General features: G+C 43.5%; 1 protein-coding gene across 1 annotated transcript; it reads left to right on the top strand.

Annotated features, from left to right (window-relative positions):
- Positions 1–785: 785 nt before the first annotated feature.
- LOC140207629 (uncharacterized) lies at positions 786–12,430 on the top strand. Its single transcript, XM_072276180.1, has 3 exons — positions 786–927; positions 3,474–3,641; positions 9,226–12,430. Exon 3 carries the CDS (start codon positions 9,626–9,628, stop codon positions 10,244–10,246), a length of 621 nt encoding a protein of 206 aa, XP_072132281.1. The 5' UTR covers positions 786–927; positions 3,474–3,641; positions 9,226–9,625; the 3' UTR covers positions 10,247–12,430.
- Positions 12,431–12,647: the final 217 nt, after the last annotated feature.

The raw sequence follows: 12,647 nt of genomic DNA, 5'->3' as shown, positions 1-12,647 counted from the left end.
GACTCTAAGCTTTGTTCCCTCAGGCTCGATAGTTTGAGAGTTATATTTACACATATATACACATAACACTGTTAACTTTCCTTTATACGGTTAAGTTACTATGTAATAAGTAGGTATTAATAAAGATAACGATTTTAACATCAAAACCAGACTCTAGTGTGATCTCTATTGCTGCTGGTTCGTTTCTAAAACGTTACAGTTTGTAACACAGCTTTATAAAACTAGTTAGACCACATCTGGAGTGTTTCATACAGTTCTGGTCGCCCCCAATCTCGGAAGGATGTCGGGGCTTTGGAGAGGGCGCAGAGGAGGTTTACCAGGATACTGCCTGGATTAGAGGGCATGAGCTATAACGAGAGGTTGGACACACTTATTTTGTTTTGTACAGAGCGGCGCAGGCTGGGGTGAGACTGGATGAACGTTTATAAGATTACGAGAGGAATAGATAGAGTGGACAGATGATATAATTTTCCAGGGGATTGAAATGTCTAATATATTCAAGGTGAGAGGAGATGTGAGGGGCAAGTTTGTTTATTTCCACAGAGTGGTGGGTAGCTGGAATGCTCTGCCTGGGCTGGGGGGTGGGGAAGAGAGAGAGAGAGTTAGAGAGACACACACACACACACACACACACACACACACACACACACACACACACACACACACGCGCGTCACGTGACCCCGTTCGCCCCTCCCATTTAACCGCAGATGGGCAGCATCTGCGCGTCTGTTTCCGAGGCCCCACCCTCGGATGATGCAATAATCACTTCGCGCATGCTCACAGTCTCCGAGTGAGCGGTGTTTACCTTTCTCCTCCAGTGCTGAAGCGGATCGTCTGTGATTTCGGGAAAGTGTCCTCGCTTCCTCGCTTGGGGACCCGGGCGTCGGGATCACTGTTTGCGGGCCGAAGATATCACTTTCCCATTGGTGAGTATAGATCCTGAGCGGGAAGATCCGATGTTGGCCGTGAGCCCGGAACTGAGGGCCGATTGCTCATTTAGTACCCAGTTATCTGGGCTCGTCAAAAATGTGTAGACTTCACTTAATCTGCATTGAACGATTCAAACCAGGAGCCCAGGCTGTATATTTCCGCAGAATTGAAATAGCAGTCCCGCCAACAGGTCATGTGAGGCTGCTTCCAGCAGATTTGCCCCGCCCTCCGCTTTGCGACGCACTATCACGTGGTATGTTTTACCCTCCCGGGATGTGTGGTGATGCTTCATCCATATTGTGTTGGGGAATCTGATGTTGGCCACTGAGTCCCGTTAACTTCCCCCAACTCGCCTCGCTTCCTGAGGCTCCTCGCGTCAGTCCTTGAGCATTATGGCTGTTGTGTCTTCTCCTTGATTGGAGTGGGTGAGGGAGGACGTCCCAGGTTGAGGGGATGTTTGATTTCACTGCCTGCTTACCGAGGGACTGGGAAGTCTAGGGGGGAGAATGGTTTCTGTGATGTGCTGATCTGTATCCAAAGGTCTCTGCAGTTCCTTACAGTCACGGGCAGAGTAGTTACCATGCAAGGGGTTGAAGTGCCCAGATGGGAAACTTTCTATGGTGTGCTGATAAAAATTTGGTGAGGGTCAAATTGTAAATGCCAAAGTTCTTATTGTTTGTTCTAACTTTGTCATTTTAAGATCTTTTATACGGTAGTGTGTACTATTAATTCTGTATCTATGTATTGCTGGAGAACCATCACTGATCCTCCTTGAACTCTTCTCCACCTGGTTCCATTTGCTCATTCCCTGCCCATCTTGTTCAACCTCTGTCCAGTCTCTCTCCCCCCCAGCTTTAGTGATGTATATCAACCATCTGGGTCAACCTTGGTCCACCCTGCATTACACCTCTTCAATAATATATATCAGCAATCTTTCTTCTAACACTTGTCTTCATTGCAATGTGTTCTTTTACAGCTTTGGCCTCGCTGAGTTATTTCTGGAATCAGTTTTTGTGAGCTGGAATGCCAGAGGGTCATCAGGTTCCAGTTCTGTTGTACATTGGTGTGGAGGTGCTAGTTGTGAACTGTGACTGGCTGACACACCGCAGCATTTTACTGGCAGCAAAGAGTACTGGGAGAGTTGGTGCTTGGGCTATAATCCTGTGATTGGCATTCCAGGGATATGGAACTATTGGTGTTTTGGCTTTGACTTTGGTCACTGCTTCTACAGATGGGGCTGGGTGGTCGTCCTTCTGCAATGAAGCAGAAATTTCAAGCAGCTGGACATTGGTTGTGGGGGAATCCCTGACTGCACCACCCAGTCTGAGAGGTGGGGACGATGTGTGAGACTCTCGGTGTGGGTAAGTGGCACGTCCAGCTGTGTGGCTCTGTGAGGTTGGATCCTGGGATATCGCAGTTTTAGATCCAAGTAAAATGGACCCGGGTTTATGAGGTGTTGAGCGAATATTTCTGGTCTGGGATCAAATATTCATATCTGGAGTTCCTTTGGAAGAAATGGCTGTTAATCTGAGGAGCGAATGAGTTTGTATTCCATCCCTCACAAGGAGAGGCTGTGATCAAATGGGCTGTTCTGTGTTTACACCAGTAGAAATAGACCTGGGGGTTCAGTGTTCAAACTGTGTATGGAAATTCCTCCTCACTGTCACCTGTCTGTCAGGCAGTGGAAATCAAATAGGAACTCACGTTGCTGGTGGTCTGCACTAAAAATGGAAAATTGTGAATCCATTCTGACAGAAGATTGTGAACCTGAATCGTTAAATTTGATGCTCTCCCCACAGCAGTTCCTTACCTGTTGGGCGATTCTGGTGATTCCAGTTTCTTTTTTTTACATTCACCCTGGAATGGTTTACATTTCCTGATTGTCTATTATACTTGAAAATGTGTTCAGTGTAGTTGTTGCTAACAAGGTTCACATGAATAATCTCAGAAATGATCAGCTTTATGAATGAGGAGCATTTAACGGGGTGGTGAAAGCAGGTGTGTGGTTAAGTAAACTGACTGAATGCTGAAAAGCCTGGATACAGTGGACATGGAGAGGACGTTTCCATTACACAGAGAGTCTGATTTGACAGCACAGTCTCAGAATAAAGAAACTGAGATGAGGAAAATTTCTTCAGCCAAAAGATGGCTGATGCGTGGAATTTGTTGCCACTGAGTGTGGTTGAGGCTGCCATTTGTGTATATTTAGGACAGAGATTAATATATTCATGATTGCTAAGTAGCTTCAGGGTTACAGGAGGAAGGCAGGAATATGGTGTTGGAATAAATCTCAGCCATGGTTGAGTGCTGGAGCAGATTCGATGGATCGAATCACCTAATTCTGTTCCTCCATCTCATATCTTACCATGACTGAACGATGAGTCCTTCCTATCCCAAATCAAGTCTTGTGACTTGTCAGGGACAATTACAGATTTGTTCACTGAGATCATTATATTTGTCTTCAATGTTTAGATTTCAGTGAGCAGAAATATTTTGTTCTCCTTTGTATTGTTGACATGCTTCATTATCTTTCATGTTAAAGTTAAACCTGCGGTGAGAGTTTTATTGGAAGAAAAACCCACAACTGGAAGTGAACCACGACTGAAGACGAGGGAACAGCAGCAAGTGAACCAGCCCGAGGACTGAGAGCACAAACTGGAGAGAACCCATCTGACTCAGGGTTTCCATTGATTCACCAGGAGAAAGTTTGGTGGGTCTCATTTACTCAGACACTGATCCTTTAGACATTACATATCTGTACAAAGTAAGGTAGGGAATAATTGAGGTGAGAATGAATGTGCCCAGAAATATCAGTTATGCCTCTGTCAGACCCAGTTGCAATCACTCCAGGTCTGGTAATATTCTGTCAGTATCCCAGCTCTTTAAACTCACGCACATTCTCTCAGTGTTTGCTCATTTGAAGAACTTGCATCTTCTGAAGTAGCTTTTGGCCGGTTCTAAGTGTGGAGAGGGAAAGATGGGTGCTTATATTTACTATCTTGCAAAAAGAGGTAATTCTTTGAAATTACTTGCTGCAAACTCACTACCCAAACTCTGGAGAACTCCACGAGGCACAGAGCCTCAACTCCAATAAACAGCTTCCTATCATCATCATCTGCTTCCTATCGTCTAGCTGTTCCCAACAAATATAATTCCTCTCAGTGATCAACTATCGGAATGATTCACTCACTTTTAGATGAACGGGTACCTACACTGTTGGGGTGTTTAGATTGCTGGGAGACAAGGACCACAGGGACGAGAGGTCTTCAGTTAACTGATATGAACCTGTCTTTACCCTGCTGGCAATTCCAGTGTATATTAGTAAAACTGTTGTTTCTGAAAATACAAAACAACGAGACACTGCACTGACTGAACCACCCCAGACCAGATCACTCTGGGAAGTCCTCCTCAGAAACATTGGAGTTTTGTGACCCAACTCGAGACAAGTACCACACTGCCCACTCTACGGACAACATGGCAGAGCAGGGTATCTTGCAGGGGACTTTAAATCACACAATGTTGGTTCATTGATGAAACCCATTAGGTTTCCTTCGCTCACTCCCTGAAATCATTAAAAAAATCCATTAAACAGCTTTTCAGTACAAACTTTCACCCATATGTGATGTCATTCTGATGCCCCCACATAAAACCATAAAACATAGGAGCAAAATTAGGCCATTTGGCCCTTTGCTCCTGTTCTGCCACTTAATCATGCCTGTTCCAATTTTCCTCATTCCCAGTCTCCTTCCTTCTCCCCATAAACCATCATCAATCAAGAATCTAGGAACCTCTGCCTTTGATATCCATAAGTACTTGGCATTCACAGCATCTCATGACAAAGAATTCCATAGATTCACCACACTCTGGCTGAAGAAATTCCCCCCATATCCTTTCTAAAAGAATGCCCACCTATCCCCTTTAAGCTGAGGTTGTGTCCTCTGGTCCTGGACTCTCCCAACACAGGAAACATCCTCTCCACATCCACTCCATCAAGGCCATTCACCATTTGATAGGATTCAAAGAAATCATCCTTCATTCCTCTGAATACAGGTCCGGAGCCATCAAATATTCTCATATGACAAGCCATTCAATTCTGCACTCGTTTTCGTAAACCTCCTTTGAACTCTCTCCAGTGTTAGTACATCCTTGCTGAGATAAGGGGCTCAAAACTGCTGAGAATAATCCAGGAGCTTTGTGAAGTCTCAACATTACATCCTCACTTTTATATTTAGTTTTGTATTTATATTTTATATTCTTGAACTGAATGCAAACATCATATTTGCCTTCCTCACTAAAGACTGAATGCACAAATTAACCTTTAGGGAATCCTGAATAATGGCTCCCAAGTCCATTTGCACCTCAGATTTTTTTTGTACATTCTCTCCATTTAGAGAATAGCCAACCCTTTCATTTCTTCTAGCAAAGTGTATAATCATGCACTTCCCGACACAGTATTCCATCTGCCATTTCCTTGCCCATTTTCCTGATCTTTCTGTAGCGTCCCTACTTCCCCAAAACGACCTGCCCCTCCACCTATTTTTACATCTCCTGCAAACTTTGCAACAAAGCCATCAATTCCATCATCCAAATCATTGGCATATAACATGAAAAGAATCGTTCCCAACATAGATCCCTGTGGAACTCCACTAGAAACCAGTAGCCAGCCAGAAAAGGCTGTCTCTATTCCCACTCGATTCCTCCTGCCAATCAGCCACAATCTTTTTCCTGTAATAACATAGGCTCAGAGCTCGTTAAAGAGCCTCACATGTGGCACCTTGTCAAAGGCCTGAAAATCCAAGCACACAACATCAACCAATTCTCCTTTGTCTACCCTGCTTATTATTTCTTCAAAGCATTCCAACAAATTTATCAGACAAGATTTTCCCTTGAGGAAACAATGCTGACTCTGGCCTATTTTATCTTGTGCCTTCAAGTACCCTGAATTCACATCCTTACCAATCGTCCCCAACACCGTTCAAACCACTGTCAGACTGAGTGGTGTATAGTTTCCTTTCATTACCTCTCTCCGTTCTTGAAGAGTGGAGTGACATTTGCAACTTTCCAGTCTTTCAGAACCATTCCTGAATTTAGTGGTTCTTGAAGGATCATTACTAATGCCTCCACAATCTCTCCGGCTACCTCTTTCAGAACAGTGGGTGCAAACCATCTGGTCCAAGTGACTTACCTGCCTTCAGATCTTCAGTTTCCAAAGAACCTTCTCTCTTGTTGTGGTCCCTTCTGTACAGGTCCCACCTTCCCTGGAAGAGAGCCATGGAACCAAAAATCTTATCCCCTCTCCTTCCCTCCCCCTCCACATGCCTGATGTCATGCATGGTTTTGCTACACTGGGGTCTGACTTCATGTGTGCAGATTTGTTTCTCGTGGTTGTGCAGTTTAATCTTTCTTCCATTCAGACAAGGGAGTGAGATCCAGATCTGTCACGTTCTCTCATTGTGGGTGGGCACTTTTTTTTTCATTGACTCTATTCCACTGATACAAATTGCCCAAGTGCAGCCAATGTTTCGAGGTATATAACCCTATTAATACAAGAAGGAAGCCTTTTCTGTTTTTCTGGGCTTCTGAAACATTTGTACACTTCAGTTAAATCTCCCTCTGGAAGTTCCAGAGGAGAAGCTCAGTCTGTCTAATATTTCCACACAATTAAAGTAGGGAATTGTTTATTATTGTCATGTACCAAGGTTTAATGAAAATTTTGTCCTGCATACCATCCTCTCAGATCAACACATTACAACAGTAGGTTATGGTAATTCATTAACAGAGTGTAACAAAGCATTATGGTTACAGAGAAAATCCACTGCAGGTAGACATATGGTGCAAGGTCACATCGAGTTACATTATGAAATCAAGAGTCCATCTAACAATGCTGAGGAATTTTCAGTTTGCTTATAACAGCAGAATGGAAAATGTCCCTAGGCTTGGGAATCTTTAACTATGTTGCCTGATTTACTGAGGCTGCAGGAGGTATAGAGAGAGTCCATGGAGGGGAGGCTGCAGGAAGTGTAGAGAGAGTCCATGGAGGAGAGGCTGCAGGAGGTATAGAGAGAGTCCATGGAGGGGAGACTTGTGTCCATGATGTGTCCACAGTTCTCTTCTATTTCTTGAAGTCAAAAGAAGAAAGTAGCCGTACAAAGGTGTGAAGTGTCCGGATGGGATACTTTTTTATGGTGTAAACTTAAATTTGCTAGATGAATAGCAACACTACAAACAGTTCTTTACTTTATCCTTTTCACCAGTTTATTTGTTCGAACTCAGCCGGCGAGAAGCTCGGGGCCAAGCATCAGAGACACACAACTCCTCTCCCTCTGGCGGCTCATGATGAATCTCTGTCTAACATGCAGAAACGTTACAGTTACAGAACTAGCGAAACAAAGAGCACTTTAGTTCAACTGGTACTCCCACCAAGGCTGTCGGAGCAAAACTTAATTTCTTAGATAAGAGAGACCACTAAATCAGGGTTTTAAATACAAATGAATGTTCTGTCCAATCCTTATTAGTTATTCTCTTTTGTTAGACAAAGGAATGAATTTAGTTCAATTCGTGTCTCATGAGAACTCAGCTCTACATAACATTCCCAAGAGACATCTGTGAGTCGTTAATCTAAACAAGCTGCAAGCAGATTCCTCAGTGAAAGACAGAACAGAAATTTGCACACTATCTGGAACAAAGCACACATAAGTTTGGACTTAGTTTTAACCTGTTATTTACAAGACTCCAAGAATCATTTCTTACATCCCCCAATACCCTTAAAACTTCCTCACCAGAGTGTTGTAGCAGATAGTTGCCTTTCTGACTGAAAACCTGTGACTAGTGGAGCGCCACATGGATCAGTGCTGGATCTGTTGTTGTTTGTCATCTATATCAGTAACCTGGATGATAGTGTGGTTAACTAGATCAGCAAATTTGAGGATGACACCAGGACTGCTGGTGCAGTAGACAGTGAGGAAGACTATCATGGCTTGCAGTGCGATCTGGACTGCTGGAAAAAAATGGTTTGAGAAATGGAAAATGGAATTTAATGCAGACAAGTGTGAGGTGTTGTGCTTTGGTAGGAGCTGCCAGGGTAGTTCTTACACCGTGACTGGTAGGGCACTGAGGAATGTTGTAGAAGCAAGGGACATGGGAATACAGGTCTATATTTCACTGAAACTGGTGGCACAGTTCAACAGGATGGAAATAAAGATTTTGGCACATTGGCTTTCATAAACAAAAGTGGTAAGTAGAGGAGATGGATATTATGTTGACATTGTACAAGATATTGGTGAGGCATAATTTGGAGTATTGTGTGCAGTTTTGGTCACCAACCTACAGAAAAGATGTAAAAGAGTTTGAAAGAGTTCAGAAGAAATTCACAAGGATTTTGCCAGGTCTGGAGGTCTTGGGTTATAAGGAGAGATTGAACGGGTCTGGGCTTTATTCCTTGGAATGTAGAGATTGAGGGGAGATTTGATGGAGGTGTGAAAAAGTTATGAGAGTTATAGATGGAGTAAATGCAAGCTGGCTTTTTCCGCTGAGATTGGTTGGGACTACAACCAGGGTCATGGGTTAAGGGTGAAAGGTGAAACATTAAGGGGAAAATGGGGGAAAACTTCTTCACACAGATGGTCATCCAGGTGTGGAATGAGCAGACAGTCCAACTGTTGCATGCAAGCTCAATTTCAGCATTTAGGAGGTTTGTATAAGTACCTGGATGGTATGGGTGTGGGTGTAGGCTGTTTAAATAGTTCAGCACAAACTAGAAGGCCCAAAGGGCCTGTTTCTATGTTGTACTTTTCTATGACTCTGTGACATGAAATAGTACTAATATTAATGTAATTCCTTTTAACAGCTGTGTGGACCAACCATTCATCTGGTCAGGAAATGTTTACATGGCTTTAAAACTGTGGCACTTCACATTGACAGTAGATAATAGAAAATCCCAGCTGCACGTCAACAAAGGCTATTTGTCTGACAGTGTTTCAGTTAGTGTGGGGCCAGGCACCCATGCAGCTCAGTGGGAACAGGGAATAATACCAATGGAGAGTGTTAAACTGAGCCAAGTCACAGATTGGAGATGCAGAAATGCCCGATTCTTATAGAGACAGGAAGAGCTTCAGAGAGTTTAATGGTCATTCCAGATACCAGTACTGTGCCCAGTTAGAAGATGATTTCTCTCTCCAACTTGTGTTGAACTTCACTGTAACAGTGTGATGCCAGATCACACCTTGACAACTCGAGTGATCTCTTCTTAAGTGTTGTCCTCCACTCATTGTTGGATTTTATAAATCTTTTTTCAGGTTAAAAACGACAAGGAATATATCTACAGGAATCTCAAACACAACACACCAGTTTTGCTGTCTCTGTCCAGATATTTAAGAAGTGGAGCAAGGGATTCACTCGACCTTCCTTCCTGCTCAGACTGATGTGAGGGATTCACTCAATCATCTGACTAACTGGCATGCCTGTCAGTTTACACAGGGGTGAGGCCATTCACCTTTTCAGACTGTGGGGATTCAAGGTCAATTCATGAAGGTACATCAGCAAGTTCACACTGGGACAAGGCCATTCACCTGTTCTGTGGGTGAGAAGGGATTCAGTCACTCTTCCCACCTGTGGACACACCAGTCATTTCACACTGGGCAGAGACTGGTCATCTGCTGAAATTGTGGGGAAGGATTCACTCAGTCATCTGACCTAATGGCTCACCAGCGAGTTTGCACTGGGGAGTGGCCGTTCACCTGCTCGGACTGTGGGAAGGGATTCACTCAGTCATCTCATCTACTGAGACACCAGTCAGTTCACACTGGAGAGTGGCCATTCACCTGCTCAGACTGTGGGAAGGGATTCACTCAGTCATCTCAACTGAAGGTACATCAGCGAGTTCACACTGGGGCGTGGCCATTCACCTGCTCAGAGTGTGGGAAGGGATTCACTGAATCATCCTCCCTACAGAGACACCAGTCAGTTCACACTGGGAAGTGGCGGTTCACCTGCTCAGACTGTGGGAAGGGATTCAATCGGTCATCTCTACTGAAGATACATCAGCGAGTTCACACTGGGGAGAGGCCTTATACCTGCTCAGACTGTGGGAAGGGCTTCATTTTGTCATCCCAACTGAAGGTACATCAGAGAGTTCACAATGGAGAGAGGCCATTTGCCTGCTCAGACTGTGGAAAGGGATTCACTTCCTCATATCACCTACTGAGACACCAGTCAGTTCACACCGGAGAGTGGCCATTCACGTGCTCAGTTTGTGAGAAGGGATTCACTTCATCATATCGCCTACAGAAACACCAGTCAGCCCACACAGGGAAATGACTGTTCACCTGCTCTGTCTGTGGGAAAGGATTCACTCATTCATCTCAACTGAAGTTACATGAGCGAGTTCACATTGGGGAGAGGCCATTCATCTGCTGTGAACGTGGGAAGTGATTCACTCAGTCATCTGACCTTATGTAACTCTTGTTTTGGCTAGCAGTATAATATAGGGGGTGATAGCCCCCCAGCCCAGAAGAACTTGAGAAATCTTGTTTGGGTGGATACTGCACGATGTGTCCCCTGTTACAAATCAGTACCCTGAAATAACAAACAGTACGCAATCTGTGATTAAAGGATTGTGCTTTATAATTCTTACTTTGACTATATGGTTCGTGAAGAAATAAGAAAAAGGGCCCACTCTCTCCATTCGCGTCTTCTCATCTCTCCCCGGCAAAAGACCACGAAAATCTCTCTTCCAGACTCACAAGAAAGAACGTTTCTCTCATTGGATCACCCACACTCCAAAACCCTGTTATCTCTAGTCGTAACCCAAACATTGCTGCTGCAGAGAAACCATTACCTCAGCAGTGAAATATTACAGAGAGGCTATTATGTTAGCAGTGAAACCTACAGCATGTTACACTTGTGTCACACTACCGGGTTCACACTGGGGAGAAAGTTTCAATAAGCTTCATGCTGGTATTTGTCCATCATTGTTTCTCAATGCAATTTCAGCAGTGACTGTCGGTGCTGAACTCTGCAATTATTGCTGCTGCTCACCACACCCAGTTCTGCACCCTGGTCACTGGGCATGGGAGGAGTTTCTTCTGCTGCACATTCACCTTTAACGGGACAGGAGTTTAATATTCTGGATCCTAGACAAATAATTCAGTTCTATTTTAAACTCTGTCTCCAGTACTTAGTGAATTTACAACACAACTAGTGTACAGAAGAGAGTCAACTCAGGCCATCTGGACCCTGCCAGTGATTCAGTTCCATGACAGTCCTTTTAAATCCTCCCCTGTTGTTCCCCTCTCGCTCTCCCTGTGGTGATGGCTTCCAAACAGTCACCACTCTGTGAATTAAGAGGTTTCCCCTGAATTCTCTGCAGACTGAAGAAGTCGAGCTGACTGCAGTTCTGTCTGAGATATTCTTTGCCCCTCCAATCTCTGGGCTGAGGGAGAATGACATTGGGAGTTAACCTTCTTAATCATGACTCTTTTTCACATTATGGGTCATTTTTTCTGCTTCTAAAGGGTTGTTAGAAAACACCACTGTCCTCTAAAGACTGAAAACAGAATGGAAAACCATCAGTTGGATGTTCAACGGAGAAGAGTCAGAAACCAGAGGTGGGCACAGGGCAGAGTTTGGGGCTCTGGACGATGGTCGGGGTAAGAATGTATAATGAGGAGAAGGGTATCAGCAGCGGGGCGTGGCAACATATGTCAGAGTAGCAACATTTGGAAGCTGATTGACAGGGAAAATAATTTGTTTGTCTGACTGATGACACAAACACTGCCTGTTGTGAGGTGCTCCTCTGGTTGAGGAACATGTGTGTGTGGGGAATGTTTTTATCTATTGAGGGAGTTGTTCCTGCTTGTTTATCCTGTAATATTATATCCGGATGGTTATTACGGATTGTCCTATTAGTGGTTATGTATTGATTATCATATACTTTGTAAGATTTTTACTCTAAATCTGGATAAGGCTTGAATTTATTGTGCCTTTATGATGTTACGGTGGTCATTCATAAGTTTGTATTTTAAAGCAAGATTTTGGTGAATGATATTTGTCACTTGATTGTACCTATATAAGTAATCAGATTGAGTTAAATTCCTGCAGGATCCCAGAATGTTTTGGACTGTGTCTGGTTTCCCTTGGCATTTTCTGCATTTATTGCCTGGTTTGTTTGTCTTTAATGTAATTTTGATATTTTAAAATGTTAACTACCTTGTTCTGTATTTCCCCAAGAAACCCCTATTTCTGTGAAGAGGTCTCCAACTCGCAGTCAGGTGCTCGATGCTTCCCTGTCACCAGCTAGTCTGCTCAGATCATTGGGATGTCTCCCATGGAGGGTCATACTCATTCCACTGGTTAATGTTTTCTTCCATAGTGATGATTCATTTTTCTGAGTTAGCCTCTCATTTAAGTTTTCTGGTCTGTATTTCTTATCAGAATTGTATATACTCGCATGGAGTGCTGAATCCTGTATTTTTGATGAAAATATATACTTTAGAAATCTTACCAGACTGTTGAGTGATTTTTTTTTAATGTCTGTTATAGCTCTTCCTCCTTCTGTCCTTGGTAGTGTTAATCTAAGTGTGTTTGAGTGTAAATTGTCTTTTCTGAATTTGTCATTTCAGTTCTTATTTTTTTTGTAAAGTTTCCAGATTGGAATGGAACCAAGATATTTTGCCAAGGAATATATTAATATGGGAATAGTGAAAGAGTTTATTGCCTT

Source organism: Mobula birostris, chromosome 13 (genome assembly GCF_030028105.1).
Source record: "Mobula birostris isolate sMobBir1 chromosome 13, sMobBir1.hap1, whole genome shotgun sequence".
In the NCBI taxonomy this organism is placed as follows: Eukaryota; Metazoa; Chordata; class Chondrichthyes; order Myliobatiformes; family Myliobatidae; genus Mobula; species Mobula birostris.
Note: the sequence above shows the minus strand (reverse complement) of the source record. Positions and strands in the feature narration are given on the sequence as shown.